This window comes from Panthera pardus, unplaced genomic scaffold (assembly GCF_024362965.1).
Source record: "Panthera pardus isolate Hobbes unplaced genomic scaffold, ASM2436296v1 HiC_scaffold_12, whole genome shotgun sequence".
NCBI lineage: Eukaryota > Metazoa > Chordata > Mammalia > Carnivora > Felidae > Panthera > Panthera pardus.
Window position 1 is genome coordinate 98,963,664 of NW_026526677.1, and position 25,920 is coordinate 98,989,583.

The 25,920-nt window shown below is 44.6% G+C and overlaps 1 protein-coding gene and 1 long non-coding RNA gene across 3 annotated transcripts; one reads left to right on the top strand and one right to left on the bottom strand.

Annotated features, from left to right (window-relative positions):
- The first annotated feature begins 137 nt into the window (after positions 1-137).
- On the top strand, positions 138-16,338 carry IFT46 (intraflagellar transport 46). Of its 2 annotated transcripts, none has more exons than XM_019468980.2 (12): positions 138-288; positions 996-1,092; positions 3,486-3,565; positions 6,730-6,863; positions 9,484-9,558; positions 9,704-9,797; positions 10,475-10,603; positions 11,640-11,761; positions 12,018-12,084; positions 14,958-15,018; positions 15,305-15,390; positions 15,878-16,338. In XM_019468980.2, exons 3-12 carry the CDS (start codon positions 3,521-3,523, stop codon positions 15,971-15,973), a joined length of 909 nt encoding a protein of 302 aa, XP_019324525.1. In that variant the 5' UTR covers positions 138-288; positions 996-1,092; positions 3,486-3,520; the 3' UTR covers positions 15,974-16,338. The 2 variants fall into 2 exon arrangements, with proteins under 2 accessions (XP_019324525.1, XP_019324527.1); XM_019468982.2 differs by having other exon boundaries at positions 3,506-3,565.
- LOC109278553 (uncharacterized) lies at positions 16,254-25,756 on the bottom strand. The gene is made up of 4 exons (XR_002085719.2): positions 25,442-25,756; positions 23,636-23,727; positions 19,146-19,246; positions 16,254-16,353 (listed from the first exon to the last, which is right to left on the bottom strand). It is a non-coding gene; the product is annotated as an uncharacterized LOC109278553 (long non-coding RNA).
- Positions 25,757-25,920: the final 164 nt, after the last annotated feature.

Sequence of the window (25,920 nt, forward strand, 5' to 3'; positions counted from 1 at the left end):
TAGCCCGCCCAGAGAGGCTTCACGCAAAACCCTCCAGATCCTCCTCGGAACCTCCGCTGCTGGGAGAGATGCAAAGCGCGAGGGGAGTAGGTCTCACGAGAGCGGAAGCAAGTCTCGCGATTTTTTTTTTTTTTTTTTTTTTTTTTTTTTGCCTCCTAGCGACTGGCAACAAGGCAGGCAGCTCCAAGTCGGAAGCCCGAAAGTGGCCTCGTCTGATATTGGAGTGAGACTCCGGCCGTAGGCTGGGGTTCTTTCCAGATAGAGGAGACGGATTCAGAGGGGCTACAGGTAATTCGTACTCACCTTAGCAGAAAGAGAAGTCCCTTTCTCCCTCCCGGGAGGAATCTAAGAGGACTCCCCTTCCCTACATCCCCCCATCTCTTCCCATCTCCGTGACAACCGTTACTTCTCTTCCTTCACGCCACCAGCTATCATTCGGCTTCCTTTACTTCCCCAAGAAACTTCAGTGAGGTCCGACCTTCAAGACAGGGGGTAGAGATGGGAGTGATGGGCTTGGGATTATTGGATGGGACTGAGAAACTGGAGTTTACCCTCTCTGCAGGTGAACAAGGGGACCCCAGAGACAGAAGTCTTTTTAGAACCTCTACAGCCCCCTGGCTCCCTCCCCCCAGCCCCGACACCCCAACAGCCTTGGGGGAAAGTGACCATAAGGAGAGAGCTGCCTCTTAAGACAAATACTGTTGTGCCCGTGTGCGTGCATCTTACAGCTTTGGGGAGCTGGTCCCCTCAGTTGGCTGTCGTTTCCCTCCACGATTCCCTCGATCCTCAGCCAGCCTGCCAGCAGTTCCTAAACAAGAGCTGCAGCAGAATGATTTAACTGCTTGACTTGGGCCAAGGAGCCAAGGAAAATTTGAATGGGGGTAAAGGTTTCATGTAAAACTGGTGTCTTGGGTGAGGAAGAGGAACCACTACTGGTTTGGAATCAGCTCGCATCCGGTGATGCGAGCTATGTAATTATGTCTCCTTTTACCTAGACCAAAATTGTAGAAAACCAGACCTACGATGAGCGTCTAGAGATTAACGACTCTGAAGAGGTTGCAAGTATTCATCCTCCAACCCCCAGACCCAAAGGTAAGAAAGGACGGGAGAGGAAGGAAATAGCTCTCAGAACAGAAGAGCAGGATGGATTCATGAATGTCTCCAAGAAGTTCCTGTTTTACTGTAATAGCAAATGTTGGCTTTCAGAGTCCAGTTTGGCGAACAATTGGCCATCATTTCCAACTAGTTAAGGGAGGAGAAAACCCAGCCCCCCAGATGCAGGGTCTTCCTCCAACCTGACCAGTGTTCCCTATCTCCAGTGGTTTGGTGCTGCGGCTCTGCTCACAGTCGGCCAGGGATTCACGTTTGTCTGTTTGCTTTAACTTCTCAAAACTGTTTTTGCACAGTTTTGAAGATGCTTCAGTAACCTGCCCTTAACTTGCGATCCCAGTCAAAATCTCAGTGGAACGTGTTAACAGGACTTGACCCCCTCATTTAGTCAACACACATGGTTTGAATGCCTCCTGTGTGTCAGCCTTCTGCCTGGCACTAGGTATACAGTATTAAAAGAGACACTGACCCTGCCATTCGATGCTCGTAATCACGGGAGACAGATGACAAATGGACAAACAGACATAATGACAAATGTGGTGAGTGCACTGTTGGAGGCAAAGAGTGTGATGTTACAGAGGATAATGATGAGGAGTGGGATCTTCTTTTGATAGGGGGGTCAGGGAAGACCTGAGGGGGCGGTGACATTTGAGACTGAAAGATGAGAAAAATCCAGATATTGAGGAGAAGTGGGGCAGGAAAAGGAAGAAGCAAGTGAAACGTGAAAAGGGGTTTGGGTTCGTTTGAGGCCTTGAAGGAGACCAGCGTGTGGTAGGAAGGAGTGGTATCCAAGGCAGGCAGGCAGGAGGTAAGTAGGGAGCCAAGGCTCCCGTTGCAATGGCGAGCTGAGGCCATAGGGACCCAGAGGTGGTGAGGAAGGGGAGCGTAGAGAGGAGAGGAAAATACAAGCTACTTGCTGATGGATTGGGTTTGGCTCTTGAGTTAGGAATCAAGGATGACCTCTGGGGTGGCGGTAAATAGACCTAACATAAAATTTGCCATTTTAATCATTTTTGAGTGTACGATTCGGTGGCATTGAGTGCATTCATATTGTTGTGTAACTATCTCTACTGTCTATTTCTAGAGCTCCTTCATCATCCCGAAGAGAAACTACTCGTTAAACAATAACTCACCATTCCCCTCTCCCTGGCAGCCCCTGGTAACCTCTGTTCCACTTGGTGTCTATGACTTCACTTATTCTGGGCTCCACAAAAGTGGAATCATACAATAGTTGTCCTTTTGTGTCTGGCTTATTTCACTTAGCATCGTGTTTTCGAGGTTCATTGATGCTATAGCACGTGTGAGTTTCCTTCCTTTTTATGGCTGAATAATATCCCATTGTAGGTATAACCACATTTTGTTTATCCACTCGTCTATCGATGAACACTTGGGTTTTTTCCCTCTTTTGGCTATTGTGACTCTGCTGCTGTGAACACGGGTGTCCAAGTATCTTTTTGAGTCCCTGCTTTCAATCTTTTGGGGATATATATATACCTAGACAAGGTTTTTGACTTGAGCATGCTTATAATCTTGCTGGCTGTTGACATTACAATTTGTTTTCAGTTTGGGCAAGGTAGCAGGCTGAAAAGTGGTGTTTAATTGGCATTAATTTGATTTACATTTTTTTAAGTGTTTATTTATTTTTGAGAGAGAGAGAGAGACAGAGCACGAGCAGGGGAAGGGCAGAGAGAGGGAGACACAGAATCCGAAGCAGGCTCCAGGCTCAGAGCTGTCAGCACAGAGCCCGATGCGGGGCTCAAACTCACCAACGGTGAGATCGTGACCTGAGCCGAAGTCGGACACTTAGCCAACTGAGCCACCCAGGTGCCCCTGGCTTAATTTGATTTAGAAATCATTGAACATGGTTTCCATGCCAGTTACTATCTTATATCTGGTTATACTTTTAATTGTTCAGAATATTTTTATTGCTTTTCTGGACCCTGATTCAGTTCATATTTGTGACTATTACTTGCCAGGAGCTGGGTCAATTCCTTTCACCTGAGTTTTGTCATTTGATCCTTGTAACGGTCTTGAGTGATGGATGTCACTGCCTTCCTTCAGATGTGGGAATACTGAGACTCAGGCTAAGAGTTTCAAGCCATAGAGTTGCTCTTCACTCCTGGCCTTCCCAGTGTGTAAACTAAGGGCAGATTGTATATAATTTATGTAACAGCAGATAATTCACTAGTATAATGTCTAACCTAATGCCTTATGCACACTAATGCTTAGTATATATATCCTGAATTGAGTTGACAAAGCCATGACTAGAATTCAGACTTCTGTCCTTTAGCCATAAAGCAGAGCATACTATAAACCAAAAATATTTGTCTTTAAAGATCATATTACTAACCTAAAAGGAAAACTTTTCTTCTAAGGACTTCGTGGTTCTGCCCAGCTTCCTGACAAGACTATGGCTGACAACAGCAGTGATGAGTATGAAGAGGAAAATAACAAGGTATAGTATGACCCACAGTTTCTTGGGGACTTTGAGTTGTCAGTAGTCTGGCTGACAGTAGGTCAATAGTAAACATGTCTTTTTTTTTTTTTTTTTTTTAAGTTTTACTTATATTTGAGAGAGGGAGAGAGCACACAGGAATTGGTGGGAGGGGCAGAGAGAGGAAGACACAGAATCAGAAGCAGGCCCCAGGCTCTGAGCTGTCAGCGCAGAGCCTGACGCGGGGCTCAAACTCATGAACGGTGAGATCATGGCCTAAGCCAAAATCAAGAGTCAGGATGCTTAACCGACTGAGCCACTCAGGCGTCCCAGCAGTAAACATTTCTTGACTACTCACCTCCAGGGCTTGGGTTGGATACCTTTGAGCTCATGTAGGAAAATCAGCAAAGAGCCTTAAGATTTTGACTCCTTCGGAGTGCTTGGGTGGCTCAGTCATTAAGCATCTGACTTCAGCTCAGGTCATGATCTCATGGTTCGTGAGTTTCAGCCCTGCTTCAGGTAAAAACACAAGCCCCGCTGAGGGTGAGCCCCGCTTCTCTCTCTGTCTGCCCCTTGTGGGATTTTCTCTCTCTGCCCCTTGCTCACTTGCACCCTCTCTCTCAAAAAAAAAAAAAAAAAATTGTTTCCTTCTGGAGTCAAGCCTACTATTACAGCTGACTTTTTGGTGAGGAATATATATATTTCATATATTTCATATAATATAGGCATTGTTTTTGCAAACTTTACGGACAGTAAGAATCAACTAGAGTACTTACCCTTAACAATACAGATGTCCAGTCCCCACCCAGAACTACTGAATCAGGATCTTGAAGGTAAAAGCCTGAGAATTTATATTTTTAGCAAGCACTCCCAAGTAATTCTTACGATAAAGCGAGTTTGGAATTATTGGTCTAGGCATCTGTTCGTTGTCAACATTTGTGATACTGCCAATATTTTGTGAAAGAGACTTTAATTTTGAAGTTTTAAGACCCAGATGTCACTTTGTTGTTGGTTCTGTGAACCTGGAGGATTGCTCTGTTTCCGAAAGAAAGATGGCAAGATGCCTCCAGCTCTAGGCAGGACCCTACAGGTGCACACGTGCTCTCCTGCACAGCCATTGTGTTCAGCCTTAGCATGTGATCCAATGGTTAGTTACCTTTTGATTATCCTTCAAGAACAGGAGCTTTGAAACAAGTGAAGAAGGATATTTGAAGTAATGCAAAAAGCTATAGTAATATAGACTGATTGTAGAAAGTGTAGCTTTTTATGCAAGGTCACATTTTAAAGTAGACCTGCTTTGGGGCACCTGGCTGGCTCGGTTGGAGGAGCACGCAACTCCTGACCTCGGGGTTGTGAGTTCGAGCCTCAAGTTGAGTGTAGAGATTACTAAAAAATATAATAAATAAATTATTAAGAAAAATAAAGCCGTTCCACTTGGTGACTAGTGTGCTGTTTTAACATCTTACCCACAAAGTAATTTTTTAGGCATCTGTCTGTGGCATAGGAAGCCCTCTGCCTTTAGATCAGAGATTTTGCAAAACATAGCTTTGAAGAAGCAGACAAAAGAAAAGTGAGCAGTTTTCCTAATTTGGCCTCCTAGTTTTACATGTTCACCCTAAATTTTTCTAGCCTTCATCATGCTGTGACCAACATTCAGGACTCAATTTATCTTTTTAATTTAGTGTGCACCTAGAATCAGAGATGTTATTTTTAATAACCTTTAAATTGGCCATCAGTGTTCTTAAAAAGCTGCCTTTGCCAAACTACTTCCTGTGTGATGAGGGATTGCTTTGGCAGATTTTGAGTTAAGAAAGAGCACTAGGGGCGCCTGGGTGGCTCAGTCGGTTAAGCGTCCACCTTCGGCTCAGGTCACGATCTCACGGTCCGTGGGTTCGAGCCCCGCGTCGGGCTCTGTGCTGACAGCTCGGAGCCTGGAGCCTGTTTTGGATTCTGTGTCTCCCTCTCTCTCTGCCCCTCCCCCGTTCATGCTCTGTCTCTCTCTGTCTCAAAAATAAATAAATGTTAAAAAAAAAATAATAAAAATAAAAATAAAATAAATAGTGGGTTTTGAGGGGCACCTGGCTGATTCAGTCGGTAGAACATGAGACTCTTGATCTCGGGGTTGTGAGTTTAACCCCCTCATGGGGCATACAGCTTACTTAAAAAAAAATAACAATAATTAATTAATTAAAAAAATAAAAGTAGGTTTTAAAAAAAAAAAGTTTATTTCTTTTGTGAGAGAGGGAGAGGGTGAGGGAGCGCGACATGGGGCTTAGTCCCACGACCTTGAGATCATGACCTGAGCCAGTATCAAGAGTCTGATGCTCAATTGACTGAGCCACGTAGATGCCCCTAAAAGTAGGTTTCGAAAGCTTGGTTTCCATCCAGGCCACAGAGGCAAAGACATGGACCCTGTCCCAAATGCCCCTGCAAGTGCCAAAACTGGACTCCTCATACCCTTGAGAGTGTGGGATGATACTTAGAGAACCAGAAGCTCGGAAAGGTAGGTCGTAATGCCAAGGACAGAAGAGTCTCTTATCTTGAGATATAACATACAGTCGTTGCATTTGACTTCGGGGGGGAAGGGACGGGGACTGTGGGCAGGTCCAATACCCACTGAAGAGAAGTGTGACTGAGTGGAAGTGAAAAACCCATAGTCTCTGGAACTGCTGATTAGAATTTGGGGACGGAGTTGATCCTTTTGATAGTTATTAGCAGCTTACTCTGGGCAGTCTTGCAAATTAAACACTAGATTTCCTCCCCGTGAGCTTTGTGAGTATTAAGATTCCCCTAAAATTGTCTTCCAACTTCATCTGTCTTCATTTCCTTCCAAAATAACTAATCAGAGTTGCCTTCCTCTCCTTCAAGAGTCTCTAACTTTTAGAGTTGGAGCTGACTGGGGGTCTCCTAAGTAAAAGGTAAAATAGATATCTACTGGATAAAACCTATACCCAGGCCTCAAGGAGAAAAATCGAATGTGGTTATAGAAAGTGAGGCCCCAGGGTGCAGCCAAGCAGGAAAAGACGACAGTCCTTGGGGCCTTTCTGGGGAGAGCCACCCTCTCTTTCTGGTCATTTGGTGCCGGGCGGGCGGGTATGTGTGGGAGCACCAGGAGGGAATGGGGCATAGGCACACCGACCTTCTCTTTATGTAGCTCTTTCTATGCCCACCCTGCCCTACCTCAGGAGAAGAAGAAGCCCTCGCAGCTGACACCTCAACGGGGCTTCAGTGAAAATGATGATGATGACGACGACGACTCCTCTGAGACGGATACTGATGAAGATGATGATGATGAAGAGCACGGGGCCCCTCTGGAAGGGTGAGGAAAGCCCTGCCTCGCTGAGGACACTCAAGCCAGGGAGGAAGACACATCAGTTAGGAGTGAAATTCTAGCATCTCCCTTTGATCCTGCTTAGGATTTTCAGGTGTCTCAGAAGCCGGCATGATGCGTTTTCCTTCTCTTCCGGCCACACTGCCTCATTGAGTCCCGTGACATCACTTGCATTATCTGAAATGTTTGCAGGTTCGGTGGTTTCATGAGGATTTGCTGAGTGAATATAAAAGGTGGTCCCTGCCTTCAAGGAGCTCTAATGTTGGGAACAAGAAAATAACATTTATATACATACACAAGCAATTCTGTTCAGCAAGGAAAACATACAGGCACAGGAGAGTTTCTAGTTTAGGCTCAGATCTTTGTTGGATGGATAGAGAATAAGTGCTTGGGAGCCCTACACTGAAGCACGTGTTCCTGGCTGGTGTTTCAGTAAAAACATCTCTTGGGACGCCTGGGTAGCTCATTTGGTTTGAGCGTCGGACTCTTGATTTTAGCTCAGGTCATGATCCCAGCATTGTGGGATCGAGCCCCGCCCACGTAGGACTCCACACTGAGTACAGAGCCTGCTTGGAATTCTCTGTATCCCTCCCTCTGCCTCTCTCTCTGCCTCTCTCTCTCTCAAAAAAACAAAAAACAAAAACAAAAGAAAAACCTCACCCTGTTCCAGTCCTCGGGATAGATTATTCATGACCCACCCCTATAGGTTTTAATCAAAGTGGATTCTAAGGCCCATCCATTTCATATACCATTACTGGATAAAGTAATGATGGTGTAGCCAATCAGTGGAATTCTGTCTGGCCATTAAAAAGTATAAGGCAGCACTCTGTGCACCATAAAGAACAATCTCCAAGAGACAGTGTTAAATTTTAAAAAGGTATAGAAGAGTGTTTACGCTGTGCTACTAGGGTATAAAACGAATATTACGTAGACTATTTCTAGGAAACCCTAGAAAGTAATCCTAGTGATTACTTTGGGGAGGGGAACATGGTGGCAAGGGGACAAGGGTGGAAGTGAGCCATAACTTTTCACTTTGTACATTTTCTGCCTTTCCTTTTATATCATCTGTATGTATCACTTATTAAATCAAGCAGTTTAATAAAAAGTTACCTGTGGACTATCCACCCACAGGTAGACACTAAGCAAATGAGGCAAAAGTTTAATCCCAGACTGACTTTTCATGTTTCCCAGCTTACTTCATGATCATATCCTGCTTTCATAAATTATAGAATCTGGGGAAATGGAAACTTCAAGTCAATAATATATTTAGTTTTGGGCACCTGGGTGGCTCAGTCGGCTGAGCACCCAAGTCTTGATTTTGGCTCAGGTCGTGATCTCGTGGTTCGTGAGATGGAGCCCCGCATCAGCACGTGCTGTCGGCGTGGAGCCTGCTTGGGGTTCTCGCTCTCCTTCTCAAAGTAAATAAGTGAACATTAAAACAATAATGATATATTTCTGTTTTTTGCTAAGCTACCCTCAGACCTTTGTTAATAACTTTTCAAGTCACCTATGTACTTTGCCAATGTTTATTACATTTTACTTAATTATAATTAATGTGTTCTATCGGTTTTTGTTTTTGTTTTACTGTATACATTTCCTATATTCTGTATTTAATAACTATACAATATTTGGGGGCACCTGGCTGGCTCAGTCAGTAGAGCATGCGACTCAATCTCTGGGTTGTGAGTTCAGGCCCCGCATTGGGTGTAGAGCTTACTTAAAAATTAAAAATAATAATAACTACTAAACATTCAAATTGACATGCCTAACCATCTCTCAAGTATTGGGTATTTTGTTTCTAATTTTTTACCTGTATAAATAACACTGTTAAGGGGGACCTGGGTGGCTCAGTCGGTTAAGTGTCTGCCTTCGGCTCGAGTCATGATCTCATGGTTTGTGAATTCGAGCCCCACATTGGGCTCTGTACTGAAAGTGCAGAGCCTGCTTCGGATCCTCTGTCCCCCTCTCACAGCCCCTCTCGTGCTCACTCTCTCTCTCTCTCTCAAAAACAAACATTGAAAAAATTCTTAAATAAACACTGTTAAAAACATTTTTTTTTTTTTTTTAATTAAGTAGGCTCCAGGCCCAGCGTGGAATCCAAGGCTGGGCTTGAACTCATATTGAGATCAAGACCTGAGCTGAGATCAGGGGTCAGAAGATTAACTGACTGAGCCACCCAGGTGCCCACTGTTAAAAGCATCTTTGTAAAAATTCTTGTCTTTCTTGGGACAGATTATTTTCATGTCAGAAATTGAAGTCTCATGTTGTCAGTTATACTTGAATTTTAAAAAATTGCAATCTCATACCATATTTTCTCTCCATCCCTTTCATTCAAAAAAGGGAAACAAAATGTATGCTTCATTCTAAAATGTTTAGCAATTGTTTTCCATTTTCTGCGACTCTTTCTTCTTCATTGGCAGAGATAACCAAGCTAATTATGATCCATTCTAAAGTCGCCTTGTGAACCACCCAGGAAGGGCAATTGTGGGCAGGGCAGAAACAAAGTTCAGAGTCAGGGAGTCTGTGGTCAGTGAGGAGGGGGCTGAACCAGGGCTCAGCCACGTCTGCTCTTCTCTGGCCACCTCGAACCATATTTTCCTTTTCACAGGGCCTATGATCCTACAGATTATGAACATTTGCCAGTTTCGGCTGAGATTAAGGAACTCTTCCAATATATCAGCAGGTGAGCACCAGGCCCTTCTCCCATGACCTCCCCACCCGTTTCCTACCTCCATTCTGAAATGGGGCCATTCTCCTTAGATTTTTAACCTGAACAGTAAAGTTTGTTTCTCTGACTTTCTCCACCTAACCTTGGCAATGTCTCCTAGGTACACCCCTCAGATGATCGACCTGGACCACAAACTGAAACCTTTCATTCCTGATTTTATCCCTGCTGTTGGGGATATTGACGCATTCCTAAAGGTACAGTCGAAACATCCTAAAAATGACTCCTTAGGTGTTTCTTCTGACCCCTCTCTTACTCTTAACAATTCCACTAATTTCCTTGGATAGCACTGGCTGCCTTCATATACATTCTTCATTTCATTGGCGTTCTTAATCTTGCTCTCCAAATTCTATTCATTGTATTAGGTAATAACTTCATTCTACCATTATATGTTAAAAATTTGTCATTCATTTGCCTCATTATCAGCTTTATATTTAAGATACTATAGATCATGTGTTTTGTAGTAGATCATATTTTATTTATTTATTTTTTTAATTTTTTTTAACGTTTATTTATTTTTGAGACAGAGAGAGAGACAGAGCATGAATGGGGGAGGGTCAGAGAGAGAGAGACAGAGAATCCGAAACAGGCTCCAGGCTCTGAGCTGTCAGCACAGAGCCCGACGCGGGGCTCGAACTCACGGACCATGAGATCATGACCCGAGCCGAAGTCGGAAGCTTAACCGACTGGACCACCCAGGCGCCCCGTAGATCATATTTTAGTACAGCATGGTATGCAAACATGCTTTTTAATACTAGTAATAATGATGAACCGGAAAGAGTTCTTCCTCTTCAGCTGATTGGAAACAACAGATATGGCCTTTTTATGTATGCCCAACCCCATTTTTTCCTCTTTCTTCCTTTCTCTTAACCAGGTCCCACGTCCTGATGGAAAGCCGGACAACCTTGGCCTGTTGGTATTGGATGAGCCTTCTACAAAGCAGTCAGACCCTACAGTGCTCTCTCTCTGGTTGACTGAGAATTCCAAACAGCACAATGTCACAGTAAGATACTAGTCCAGTCCAGGCCCCAGCTGGAGATGGCCAGAGGCCCCACTGGTATCTGTGCAGTTGACTTACTATCAAAAGGGGTAGCTTGGTTTCAGGCCAGCCCTAGTTTTAAAAAGTTTTATTGTGATATAATTTACTTACCATGAAACTCGCCCTTTCAGATTGTACAGGTCAGTGAGTTTTAGTGTATTCACAGAGATGTACAAACATCACTGCTATCTCATTTAAAAACACACCTTTGGGGTGCCTGGGTGGCTCAGTCGGCTAAGTGTCCGACTTCGGCTCAAGTCATGATGTTGCGATTCATGAGTTCAAGCCCCACATCAGGCTCTGTGTTGACGGCTTAGAGCCTGGAGGCTGCTTCAGATTCTTTGTCTCCCGTTTTCTCTCTCTGTCCCTCTCCTGCTTGTGCTCTCTCTCTCTCAAAGATAAACAAACTTAAAAAAACAAAAAAAACAAAACACAAAGTGGCTGAGCCATTTTACTATTCCACCAGTAAGGAATGAGAGTTCCAGTTGCTCCACATCCTCACTCACACTTGTGATTGTCTGTCTTTTGAATTCTAGCCATCCTAGGGGCGCCCGGATGGTTCAGTTTCCTAGGCATCCAACTCGGGCTCAGGTCACGGTCTCACAGTTCATGGGTTTGAGCCCTGCATCCAGCTCCATGCTGACAGTGTGGGGCCTGCTTGGGATTCTCTCTCCCTCTATCTGCCCCTCCCCCACATGCACGCTCACTCTAAATAAACGCACAAACAAACAAACAAACTTAAAAAAAAAAGGAATCGTAGCCATCCTAGTGGTATGAAATGCCATCTCAGTGTGGTCAGTCTTGTCCTATTCACCCACCCCCTTCCCATGGCTCCAGAAAATTTTATCAGGTGTTCCTCTAATCTTCACTTTGCTGCTGTTAGGCTACCCTATTCATCGGCTATCTGCTGTTTAAGAAACAACAGGGTATGATGAGCCATCCTGTTAAAATAAGAGAGCTATTTAATGTCATCAGCCAGGGTTTCCCCTTATTTTTCTAGCAACATATGAAAGTAAAGAGCCTAGAAGATGCAGAGAAGAATCCCAAAGCCATTGACACATGGATTGAGAGCATCTCAGAATTACACCGTTCTAAGCCCCCTGCGACTGTGCACTACACCAGGTAAGAAATACACACTCTTCACCAGAGGAACCCCTGGTGACCTTCCCCACTTGCGGATCCATTGCTTCTGAGAAGAGGGCCCACAGGCTGAGGACATACCAGATCAACCTGAGGTTCTGTGGATCCGGCCAGCCTGAAATCCTCATGTGGCTGACTGACCACCTTCCTTCATCCTAGAATCTCATGACCCAGAGGTTGCTGATGTTACCCGTTACCTGTCCTCGTTTCCTGTTCATATTTACCTCTGTGTTTGTAGGCCCATGCCTGATATTGACACGCTAATGCAGGAATGGTCCCCAGAGTTTGAAGAGCTTTTGGGCAAGGTAAGTGGAGGGAGCAGGGGCCACGAAAGTGTAGCATTTACTCAAGTGCCCAGTGTTTGCTCTCTTCCTGTATTTTTTAAATTTTTTTTCTTGAAATATATATATATATATACATATGTATACACACACACACACACACACACACACACACATATATGTTTTAGAGAGCGAGCATGAGAGTGCAAGTGTGGGAGGGGCAGAGGGAGAAGGAGAGAGAGAATCTCAAGCAGGCTCCATGCCCAGTGCAGAACCTGACATGGGGCTTGATCTCATAACTGTGAGATTATGACCTGAGCCAAAATCAAGAATTGGATGCTTAACCAACTGAGCCACCCAGGTGCCCCTAAAGATTTTTTTCTAAGTAATCTCTACACCTAATGTGAGGTTTAAAATTACAGCCACTTAGGGGTGCCTTGGGTGGCTCAGTTGATTAAGCATCCGACTTTGATTCAGGTCATGCTCTCATGGTTCCTGGGTTCCAGCTCCACGTCGGGCGGCTCTGTGCTGACAGCTCAGAGCCTGGAGCCTGCTTCAGATTCTGTGTCTCCTTCTCTCTCTCTGCCCCTCCCCCACTCACGTCTGTTTCTCTCTTTCACTCTTTCAAAAATAAACATTAAAAAACATTTTTTTTTCAAACTTACAACCCCAAGATCAAGAGTTGCATGCTTTACCAACTGAGCTACCCAGAAGCCCCTCACTGTCCTGATTTCTAACAGTATGGATCATGCTTGCCTATTTTGTGTGTGTCTAAATCTAATCACACTCTTTTGTGTCTTATTTCTTTTGCTTTTAAGAATCTTAAAAATCGGGGCACCTTTTTGTCTCAGTGTTTTAGTGTCCGACTTTGGCTTAGGTCATGATCTTGTGGTTTGTGGGTTCAAGCCCTGCATCAGGCTCTGTGCTGACAGCTCAGAGCCTGGAACCTGCTTTGGATTCTGTGTCTCCCTCTCTCTCTGCCACTCCCCTGCTCGCACTCTGTCTCTCTCAAAAATAAAAGAAAAACATAATGGGATAAAGAAAAACTAAGGGGTGCCTGGGTGGCTCAGACGGTTAAGCGTCTGACTCTTGGTTTGGGCTCAGGTCAGTATCTCACGGTTTGTGAGTTTGAGCCCTGCATCAGAGGCTGTCAGTGTGGAGCCTGCTAGGGATTCTCTCCCTCTCTGTCTCCCTCTCTCTCTCTCTCTGCCTCCCTCTCTCTCTCTTTCTGCCACTCCCCTGCTCACACGCTGTCTCCCTCAAAAATAAATAAAGCATTAAAAACATTTAAAAAAAACTTCAAAGTCATAATGGGGAAAATGTGACATTTTAGATTTGGAAATAAAAAGTTCTCAGTACTGGTACTTACCATTAAACAAAGTTAAAGAGTGATGAACTGAAAAAAATTATATATTGGATTACTGTCCAAGCAAAGAGCTCTTCTATATCAAGAAAAGGAAACTGAGCAAACACAATTTACAGATTCCTTGGCTATCATATTTAAAATGGCCACACCAGCCATACAACGTTCGCCACCCCCCTTGCCCTGCTTTTTCTCTAACACTCACCTTCTGACATACTGTATGCCTTACTTATTTCGGTTTTTGTTTCTCCCTATCAAAACTCCCTATAAGCTCTGTGACGACAGAGTTTTTAGGTAAATGTTTATTTTATTGAGGAACAGTGGTAAAAGCCAAGAATTTGAAAACAATCTCTTTCCTCAAAGCATTTTTTTTTTTTTAACGTTTATTTATTTTTGAGACAGAGAGAGACAGAGCATGAATGGGGGAGGGTCAGAGAGAGGGAGACACAGAATCTGAAACAGGCTCCGGGCTCTGAGCTGTCAGCACAGGGGCCCGATGCGGGGCTCGAACTCACGGACCGCGAGATCGTGACCTGAGCCGAAGTCGGCGCTCAACCGACTGAGCCACCCAGGCGCCCCCCTCAGAGCATTTTTAAGGCTGTAGCTGAGGAAAAATGTCTGATTAGGGAACTGAATAGACTGTAGTACATTTATTTGGTGAAATACTTACACAGTAGAATATTATTTGGTTTTATTTTACTCTGATAGGAGAAAATATCAATGACATGTTAAATGAAAACAGGAAATTGCAGACCTACCTACACTCTGATTTCTTGTAAAAAAAAGAACAAAAACTGTTTACAGAGCCAATGGTTTTTAAACTTACAGTATGACTTGTTTAGACCCAAAGCCTATCACCTCATCTGTCATATTCCATTTTTTCTGTTCCTATAGTGTTCCATGCCCATTAGGCATTATAACACCAAGTAGCCATAAATACTTGGCCGTGGCCTGGGATCAGCCCCTTCCTCACAAATACACACCGGAAGATAGCATGGCAGTGTATTTTTTTTTTTGGTCCTGTTAGATCATCCACTATGGTTAACGAATGTCACCAATCTCATTTTATTGATCAGAGGGAAAAAAGCACATTGTATTGTTTGCCAGGGCTTTCATGACACAGATTGGGTGGCTTAAACAACAGAAATTTATTTTCTCCCACATCCGGATGCTAGAAGTGTGAGGTCAAGTTGTCAGCAGAGTTGACTTCTTCCAGGGCCTCTCTCCTGGCCGTCTTCCCTCTGTGTGTGCCCGTGTCCTGATTTGCTCTTCTTATAAGGACACCAGTTACTGGCTTAGGATTCACCCTGATGACCTCATTTTAGCTTCATTATGTCTCTTGAGACTGTGTCTCCAGTGCAGTCCTATTCTGAGGTACTGGCTGTTAGAGCTTCGATATAGGAATCTGGGGGGAGCACAGTTCGGCCCATGACATGCCTTATGCTGGGAGCTCTCTTCCTTCAGAGAGAGGGAGGGGTGCCGGCCCCGCTGAAGCTTCAGCCTCTGACTTTGGTCCGTCCCACGCTCCTCCTAGGTGAGCCTGCCCACGGCAGAGATCGACTGCAGCCTGGCAGAGTACATTGACATGATCTGTGGTGAGTTCCCCCATCCCTTCCCGGTTCCGTTTCCGGATGAATACATTGTGGGCTTTCGAAAAGGCTTGTTTACTCTCGGAAGACAGCATCTTGAGTTACGGCCCTTGCTTTAAGCCAGTTTACTATTTGGCAGCATTGAAGGTGGTATTTGGGCTTAGGTGACTCCCTGCCAGGTGTTTAACCCCCAGAGGCATAGTAACACGTCCCATCTGGGAGGGCCTTGGCTATTCTAAACAGATAATTCCCGGTTTTGTTTGGTTCTGCTCACGGGAGTTCTTGATTTCAGCCATCCTCGACATCCCTGTCTACAAGAGTCGGATTCAATCCCTACACCTGCTCTTTTCCCTCTACTCGGAATTCAAGAACTCACAGGTGAGGCTAGCATTAGAAAGTGCTTTAAGCTGTAGCGAGGATCACTATAGTCTCCACTCCTCCGAGTTGGCTGTGATGTGTCCTTTGACAAGGGAAGGATCCTTTGACAAGGATGTTTCTGCTGGAGTTACCATCACCCTTCCCTGTCATTAAAAGAGCAGCAAGCAGGAGGGTTGGGCTTTCACAGGAAGGCGGGCGGAATGGCTGTGGGCCTTTGGCGTGGCCAGGCTTGTGAGGGTCTACCAAGGACACTCCTTGTGGGACAACCATGTGGCCTAACGGATGGAAGCAGGACAGGAGAGGGGTTCATCTTTGAAGGAGGCGGGGCAGATTTCTAGCTGTTTTTCAAAAACAGCACCAAGGAATTGTTCTGAAATGGAACCTAGAAAAAACTGGAGCATTACGGGTGGTAAAGAGGTTAGTTCTTGCTCAGATATAGCAGCCAACGTACCACAAACTCCGTGTACCCTCTCCTCTTTCCTCACAGCATTTTAAAGCTCTAGCTGAAGGCAAGAAGGCATTCACCCCTCCGTCCAACTCCGCCTCCCAAGCTGGAGATGCAGAGACATTGATCTTCAGCTGAGACGCCCCCCAGGTCACGCTGTTGCAAGGCTGTGCTGGCTGAAGAGAGATGGCCGTCAGCCACGTGGCGTCCTTGCCTGACTCAGGGACGTGTGCTCCCTGCTGCCCTCTCTGCCGGAAAGTAACAGCGCGAGTTCCTTAAATGGCTTCTGCCTGTCTCAGGTTTCCTTCCCACGGGAATTATGCATCTATGCCATGGTGTGGATTTGAGTTAGAACAGAAGGATTGGAATGTCTGGGATTCCAGGGTGCTCAGGTTGGGAGGGAAGCTTAAAAGATGTTCTTTTTGAGATAGCAACGGAATTATTTTCTTTCATTCTTCAAGTTAGTTGGCAAAGATTTTGCAAATAAAATGCTGTATCTTTCAGGTTGTCCTGCTGTTCTGTAATGTGAAAGAGAAAAGACGGGCTCCTGGTGGCTCAGTCAAGCATCCAACTCCTGATTTTGGGTCCGATCATGATCTCATGGTTTGTGAGATGGAGCCCCATGTCAGGCTCTGCGCTGACGGTGTGGAGCCTGCTTGGGATTCTCTGCTCTCCTTCTCTCCTGCCCTCCCTGACTTGCGAGTGCCCTCTCTCAAAATAAGTAAATACACATTTAAAGAGAAAAAGACAGGGCGCCTATGTGGCTTGGTTGGTTAAGCGTCCGACTTGGGCTCAGGTCATGATCTCGTGGTTTGTGAGTTTGAGCCCGTGTTGGGCTCTGTGCTGACAGCTCAGAGCCTGGAGTCTGCTTTGGATTCTGTGTCTCCCTCTCTCTCTCTGCCCCTCCCCCATTTGCATTCTGTCCTCTCTCTCTCTCTAAGTAAACCAAAATAAAGAAAAGAAAAGAAAAGAGAAAAGAAAAGAAAAGAAAAGAAAAGAAAAGAAAAGAAAAGAAAAGAAAAGAAAAGAAAAGAAAAAGACAGACTGAGCACCAGGCAGAGGTAAGGAACCAGGCCTAGTAATGGCATTAAGTGAATAGCGGCTTCAGCAAATCAGCCTGTGAAATAAAATCAAATCCCAGTTCTCCAGGGTTGGCGGTAGAGGGCGCTTATTTTCTCCCGGAACTTCCTTTTTCTAGGGGTCTCTCACCAGTGGCTGCCGCCTGCCTTACCTGCCTGTCTGGCTCCAGACCTGTGTGGTTGTGGTCTCCAGAGAGCCTAGCTGGTGCACAGTGCAGGTGGGAGGTGATCGTGCCTTGGACCGGGGTGAAAGTAGTGGTGGTAAAGATGGAGCGATTCAGGAAATGATCTGGAAGCTACGTCAGCCAAGCTCCAGTCGGGAAGTCAGAAGCCACACTAGTTACTTCTGACAGAGGGTGCTAAATGCGGGAAACCGGTCACAAAGTGTCGGAAGGCCCGCGGAGCAGAAGGGAGAGGGGAGAGCGTGCCGCAGGACGAAGAGGTTCAGGGGGAGGCGTCCCCTGCAGGTGCCGGAAGCAGAAGGGATCCTGCAGTGGTCCCGATGGGCTGCGAGGGGGCCACACTCAGGCACCGAAGCGTGCACACCGTCCCCTCACTACCACGGCAACCGTGAGCAACGGCCGCTCCTTCCTTTCTCCGCCTTCTGTCTTGCTGGTGCCTCCCATGGGCGGAGATCTGCAGCCGGCAAGGGGATGACCTCACAGAAGGGAGGGGTGGGGTGAGAGGCAACAGAGGGAGAAACAGCAGGGGTAGAACCGACAGAACTTGCTGATAGACTGGACGTGGGGGTGCAAGCAAAGGAATCAGGGATGACCCCCAGGCATTTTGGCTTGAGCAGCTGAAGGGATACAGGAGCTACGGACTGATATGGGGGGAAGTGGGGCAGGAATTGATTGCGGGGAGAATTACAGTAAAATGCTACACCGTCAGGGGCGCCTGGGTGGCTCAGTCGGATGACCGTCTGACTCCGGTCATGATCTCACGGTTTGTGGGATCAAGCCCCGTATTGGGCTCTGCATGACAGTGTGGAGCCTGCTTGGGATTCTCTCTCTCCCTCTCTCTGCCCCTCCCCCACTCGCATGTGCGCGCGCGCTCTCTCTCTCTCTCTTTCAAAATAAATAAACTTAAAAAAATGCTACACCGTCAGCCTAATACATATACAGTAAACACACAGGAGGGAAATTGTTTCTGACCGACTCTTAAACCAAGTGTGATGTTCACATCACGCTTCAATTTGAGGAGCAGGAACTTTTGTGCTCAGGCCTCGCTTTGACATCATACTGGAACCCCAGGGGCTCTGCTCTCAACTGGATAGCACCAATGCTCTCATTTAACTCATAGGGAAAAAAAAAACCAAAGTATGATAGTAACTCAAATTCTCCATTACGTTTTCAGGGAACATTCAGATTTCCTTCTTTGGCTAGAGCTAAGACTTAGCACTAATGAAAACGGTTGAATCTTGTTATCCACAGTAGTTACGTTCTATAAAGCCACCACAAACACCCAATTAGCAAATACCGAACCATCGCTCCTAGGGGAAATATGAGATTAGGCTTCTGTGTGCCCCGGTCATAACATTTTCATCAACCAGCCATTGATTCATTGACCTCACAGCCACGAGCACTGTAAATCATGCTGTACTGAAGTTCATCTAACAGTCTCTCCGTGAGCCACATGGTGGCCTTACTACACATAGGAACACTAGACAGCACCTCACTGCTATGCTTGGGGGTCATTTTAAATGTTTGTATTTTTATTTTTGAGAGCGAGAGAAAGCACATGAGCAGGGGAGAGGCAGAGAGGGGCGGAGGACCCGAAGCAAGCTCTCTGCTGACAGCAGACAAGATGAGGGGCTTGAAATCACAAACCGTGAGCTCGTGACCCGAGCCGAAGTCAAACACTTAACTGACCGAGCCACCCAGGCGCCCCTGCTTGCAGGTCATTTTAAATAGCAAAATCACCAACAATAAGCAGAAAACGTAGCAATACATAGAAAGTGCACAGAGCACTTGTTTCCAGTATGACGGCTGAAACCCGAAAGCAGAACGTCACCTTTCTCCGCCTCAGCATGTAAGGTAGGTGTCAGGTGACTTACATTTATCACTGCTCTGAGCATGTCTGCAAATAACCATGAAAACACTACAAGTATCGATTGGGGATCGCAAACATATTTTAGTAAGCAAGTGGATTCACAAAGGCAGAATCTACAAATAACAGGGCTCGAGTGTACTTCCTGCCAAAGTCATTGTTCACGCATGGCCTTAGCTTACCTCGCCGCTCCAGCACAGCCCTCCCAGACATGGCTCAGTTGTGGGCTCCTCTCCTCCTCAACACCTGTTGTTACTCCCTTCTGGCTCCTTGCTCTGTGGACCTAGAAAAAAATCCGGTAACTTCTTTACCTCAGTTAACCTAGCTATGAAACAGTTATCATAGTGGCACCTGGGTGGCTCGGTCAGTTAAGCGTCCGACTCTTGATTTCAGCTCAGGTCATGATCTCATGGTTCATGGGATCAAGCCCCGCATCAGTCTCTGCACTAACAGTGTGGAGCCTGCTTGGGATTCCCTCTCTCCTGCTCTCTGCCCCTTTCCCCCTCCCGCACGTGCTCTCTCTCTCAAAATAAACAAATAAACATTAAAAAAATAAGTAAAAGGAAACAGTTACAACAAACACTAATTAACTCTTAGGCTTTCCCTGTGGGTAAAACTATGTGAGAAGATGAAGTGCCACAAAATGTAAGATGTAGTAACTATGTTACTAAGTATAAATTTTCAACTAGGCCTCTTGAGACTGCATTTGGCTGCTTTCTCCCTACCTCAAGATCCTCATTTTCCATAATCCCCCAAGGCAAAATACCAAACCAAACTCTGCTTGCTGTGCTCTACCCATATTCAGGAAGTCCCTCTTCCTCTTCTTCTTCTTTTGTTTTTTTTTTAATTTTTTAAATGTTTATTTATTTTTGAGAGACGGGGAGACACAGAATTCAAAGCAGACCCCAGGCTCTGAGCCATCAGCTCGATTAGCCATCGAGTCCTAATGCAGGACTCGAACCCATGAACCATGAGATCATGACCTGAGCCGAAGTGAGATGCTTAACTGACTGAGCCCTTTAATTTTTTTTTTTTTTTTTTGATGTTTATTTTTGAGAGACAGAGACAGAGCGCAAGCAGGGGAGGGGCAGAGAGAGAGGGAGACACAGAATCCGAAGCAGGCTCCAGGCTCCGAGTTGTCAGCACAGAGCTGGATGTGGGGCTCGAACTCACAAGCTGTGAAATCATAACCTGAGCTGAAGGTGGACGCTCAACAGACTGAGCCCCCCAGGTGCCCCTGGAAGTCCCTCTTCTAACTAAACCTTTACACAGGCTATTTCCCCTGCTCGAAGTGTCCCTCACCTTCTCTGCTGACCCTAGGCTCTCAACACTTCGAAACAAACAAAATTGAACAGAATATTTACATCTTCACTCTCTCCTTTCACCCTATACAATGATAGTATAAGAATAATAATTTTTAAAAAGACATAAACCAGCAAGGATAGATAATAGGAAAGAAAATGATGGGTGATTAGACAGCAACAGTTTTGGAATATGGGTAATGTATGGGGGTGTGAGGGGAGCCTGAAAGTTGCCTATAGAGACCGAGAAACTGATAAGCCATCTGACAGTGTAGAGCCCTGGAAAGGGTCAGGGGTTGAAATGCCAGATATTTCTGATGGCATGTGTACAGGGTGAGGCTGAAAACAGGAGAATTGGTTTAAGGTTTGTAGAAGGATTGGATCCCCAGAAATGTCCCCATCTGTGCTGCCCACCTCTTCATCCCAACAGAAGGCGGGGGCTCTGGACATGAGAGTACAAGCAATCTGAGCAGGACAGTAAGAGGGTGGGGGCGCCTGGGTGGCTCAGTCGGTTAAGCGTCCCACCTCAGCTCAGGTCATGATCTCGCAGTTCACAAGTTTGAGCCCCGCCATCAGTCTCTGTGCTGACAGCTGGAAGCCTGGAGCCTGCTTCGGATTCTGTGTCTCCCTCTCTCTCTGCCTCTCCCCAACTCATGCTCTGTCAAAAATAAATAAAACTTGAAAAAAAATTTTAAATAAATAAAATAAAATAAAATAAATAAGTAAAAGAAGAGGGTAATACAGAAGAATGAGCCATGAGACCCTCAGCCCCCTTCCATGCTTATACCTCCAAAGCAGAATATTGCAAGAGTCCTCTCTTGGCAAGATGATCAGCCAAAGAGAAAAGACCTATAGATACTGTCAGGGAGTCTTGAAGCAAATAGCAAATATCTGTTTGCTCTCATTTCATGTGTGTGTGCACCTGTTTGCAATTCTCATGTTAAATATCCATGTACAGTCAGAGATTGCCAGACATTTGAAGAAAACCAGAAAAATAGAGACTAAAACTGGCAGAACAAAGGAAATCAGAGAAACAAAGCAGGTAAGCTAAGAAAATTAACAATAGTATTCATAGAGCAGTAGTTCTCAAACTTGGTTGCACATTAGAATCAACTGGAGATCTTTTATTATTTTTTTTTAAGTTTATTTATTTATTTTTGAGGGAGGGTGAGTTGGGGAGGGGCAGAGAGAGAGAATCCCAAGCTGGCTCTGCACCACCAGCCAGCGTGGAGTCTGCCGTAGGACTCTAACCCACGAACTGTGAGATCATGACCTGCGCCCAAATCAAGAGCGGGACGCTCAGCCGACTGAGCCGCCCAGGCATCCCCAACTGGAGATCTTTAAAAAAAATTTTTTTTAATGTTTACTTTTTGAGAGAGAGAGAGACAGACAGACAGATTGAGCAGGAGCAGGGGAGGGGCAGAGAAAGGGAGACACAGAATCTGAAGCAGGCTCCAGGCTCTGAGCTGTCAGCACAGAGCCCAATGCGGGGCTCAAACTCACGGACCATGAGATCATGACCTTAGCTGAAACTGGACGCTTAACTGACTGAGCCACCCAGGCACCCCTGGAGATCTTTTAAAGAAAAGTTGCCTCTCACAGACAACACACCAGACTAATTAAATCATAATCTCTGGAGGCAGGATGCAGGAATCCATATTTTTTCTAAGCTCCTCAGAGTATTTCAAGATGGAGACAAATTTGAGAATTGCTATTACAGAGAGATGAGCAGATTCTACATCTGTGAAGTCAGGAGACTTGACAAAAGGAACATGAAGCAAGAAGATAGAACCATTATAAACATTTATACACCTAATAACAGACCTCAGAACATATAAAGCACAAGTTGACAGAATTGAAGGGAGAAATAGTTGTACAATAAGAGCTGGAAACTTCAATACCTCACTATCAATAATGGATATAACAGTGAAACAGAAGATATATAAGGAAACAAAGGGCTTAACACAGTGAACTAACTCTGTCAGACAAAGGCAGAACACCTTGTCCAGCAGCAAGAGCATACTTCTTAGGTGCACATGGGACAATTGCCAGGATAGGTGCTATGTTAGGCCACAAATTAAGTCTCAATAGATTTCAAAAGGTAGATATCATACAAAGTATCCTCCCTGACCACGAGATGAAGTCACAAATCAATAACAGAAGCAAAACTGAAAAACCCATAATTTGGGGAAAATCAGAGAATATGCTCTGAACCAATGGGTCAAATAAGAAATCACGAGAGAAGGGCACCTGGGTAGCTCAATCGGTTAAGTGTCTGACTCTTGATTTTGGCTCAGGTCATGATCTCACAGATCAGGGGATCGAGGCCCGTGTTAGGCTCTGCACTCACAGCACAGAGCCTGCTTGGGATTCTCTCTCCTTCTGCTCCTCCACCATGCACACGTGTGCTCTCTCTCTCTCTCAAAATAAATATTTTTAAAAAAGGGGGGGCACCTGGGTGGCTCAGTTGGTCAAGTGTCCGACTTCAGCTCAGGCCATGATCTCGCGGTTTGTGAGGTCAAGCCCTGCATCGGGTCTGTGCTGACAGCTCAGAGCCTGGAGCCTGCTTCAGGTTCTGTGTCTCTCCCTCTCTCCACCGCTCCCATGCTCGTGCTCTGTTTCTCTGTCTCTCAATAATAAATAAACGTTAAAAAAAATTAAAAAAAAAAAAGAGGTCTTAAAAAAAAAAGAAATCAGAAAAAAATTAGAAATCTAATTTCTAGGGAAATTAGAAAATACCTAGAGACAAATGGAAATGAAAACAGAACATACCAAAATTTACAGGACGTGGCAAAAGCAGTGCTCAGAGGATATTTACATTTAAAAAAGGTCACACATTAACAATCTAACTTTACAACCTGAGAAACTAGAAAAAAATAGAACTAAACCCAAAGCTAGCAAAAAGAAGGAAATGATAAAGATTACAGCAGAATTAATAGAGAATAGAAAAACAAAAAGAAAACCAATAAAACCCAAAATTGGTTCCTCAAAAAGATTAACAAAATTAAAAAGCCTTGGGGTGCCTGGCTGGCTCCACCGGTTCAGCATCTGACTCTTGATCTCTGGGGTCACGAATTCAAGCCCCATGTTGGGGTAGAGTTTACTTAAAAAAAAAAAAAAAAAGCAGGGTGCCTGGGTGGCTCAGTCGGTTTAAGTGTCCAACTCTTGATGTCAGCTCAGGTCATGATCTCATGGTTCATGGGTTTGAGCCCCACTCAGGCTTCACACGGACAGTGTGGAACCTGCTTGGGATTCTCTCTCTCTCAAAAGAAATAAACTTAAAAAAAGTACCTAGGATCAGATCATGTAGGGCCTTCTAGGCAATAAAAGGGTTGAACAGATTAAATTACTGGTAATAATTCTTCACTCACCTATAGTATGCAGCCCCCTCTTACCATGGCTTCATGATAAGCACAGGATGGTTCCTTATCTTTTGATTTGGAGTTGGACCATATGACTTGCTCTGGGAGGTGAAAACCAACAACAACAAATTGGTTAACCTAATGAGGTGAACACATTTCTAGAAACATAAAACCTACCAAGACTGACAAAGTAGAAAGTCTGAGAGACCTGTAGCTAGGAAGGAGATTGAATCAGTAATCAAAATTTTAAAATCAAAGTAGAACAGATTGCTGGTTCCAAGAGGCAATGGGGGATGAGAGAAATGAGTGAACTTCTGTTTTTGAGTTTAAATAAATGGAATAAAATTTTCTAAAAAGTAAAATACACATCACATGAAACTTGTCATTGTAACCATTTTTAAGTATACAACTCAGTGGCATTTAAGTACATTCACAGTGTTGTACCACCATCACCCCCATCTAGCTTTAGAACTTTTTCATCATCTCAAATTGAAACTTTGTTCCTATTAAACAGTAACTGCCACCTTCCCTTCCCCACAGCCCCTGGTACCTTCTCTATTTCTGGTTTCTATGGATTTGCCTATGTTAGGTACCACTTAAGTGGAATCATACAAAATGTGTCTTATTGCATCTGGTTCATTTCACTTAGCATAATGTTTTCAAGGTTCATCCACCTTGTAGCATGTATCAAAATTCCCTTCCTTTTTAAAAGGCTGAATAATATTCCATTGGGTATAGGTCACATTTTCTTTACCCATTCATCTGCTAAGGGACATTTGAGGTGTTTCCAATATCGGCGATTGCAAACGATGCTGTTAAAACTGGTATGTAAATGTTTGAGTCCCTGCTTTCATTTCTTTTGGGAATAAACCCAGAAATGGGATTGCTGGTTTAACTTTTTGAGGAACTGCCATACTGTCTTCCACGGTGGCTGCACCATTTTACCCACCCACCAGCAATGCACAAAGTTGAGCATTAATTTTTACAAGTCCTCATCAAACAGCTATTGTGTCGGGAGGAATTCAGTAAAACAAAGTCCAGGTGAGAGAATGCAACCTGAGCTATGCCTCCCCAAATGTTGGACTGCTGTACATTCAAGGTCAAGGTAACAAACAACATACCTATTGTTGGAGGGTAAAGATCAAAGATTAGGTAGGGGTGCCTGGGTGGCTCAGTTGGTTGAGTGACCGACTTCGGCTCAGGTCATGATCTCACGGTTTGTGAGTTCGAGCCCCGCATCGGGCTCTGTGCTGATGGCTCAGAGCCTGGAGCCTGTTTCAGATTCAGTGTCTCCGTCTCTCTCTGCCCTAACCCACTCATGCTCTCTATCTCAGAAATAAATAAACATTAAAAAAAATTAAAAAAAAAAAACAGATCAAAGATTAGGTGACTGAGCTATATTAAAAACTTCCCAGGAAAGAGACAACTGTCATGTCAGGGACATATGTAGTGCTTGAAAACTTCATGATCCTTAGGTAAAAAAAGATCTGAGAAATATCAGAGAAGGAACTAGATCAGGAATCCCTTCCCAATATTTTATTATAAAAAATTATAAAAGAATTTTGGAAGAATTATATGTATATATCTACCACCCAAATCCTACAACTAACCTTTGGCTATATTTGTTTTCTCAGATATCCATCCCTCTATCCATTCATCAGTCCATCTTGTTTTTTGATACATCTCAAAGGAAGTTAGAGATATCAATACACTTCATCCTAAACACTTTATCATGCACATAATTAACTGGAGTTCAATATTTACTTATGGTTGTCAGGTGAAATCTATATATAGTGAAATGTACAAATCAAATACCATTTGATGATCTTTAAAACTACAGCTTTAGGGGCACCTGGGTGGCTCAGTCAGTTGGGTGTCCAACCTCAGCTCAGGTCATGATCTCACGGTTTGTGGGTTCGAGCCCCACGTTGGGCTCTGTGCTGACAGGTCAGAGCCTGAAGACTGCTTCAGATTCTATGTCTCCTTCTCTCTCTGCCTCTCCCCCACTTGTGCTCTGTATCTGTCAAAAATAAATGTAAAAAAAAATTTTTTTTTTTAATAAATAAAACTACAGCTTTATTGGGGTGCCTGGATGGCTCAGTCCATGGAGCATTCAACTCTTGATTTCAGGGTCGTGAGTTCGAGCCCAACATTGGGGGTAGAGTTTACTTAAAAAAAAAAAAAAAAAAAAAAAAAAAAATTACAGCTTTATTGAGATATAATCTGTATTCCATAAAGTTCACCCCTGTAAAGCATATAGTTCAGTGTTGGTCTATTCACAAAGTTGTGCATCA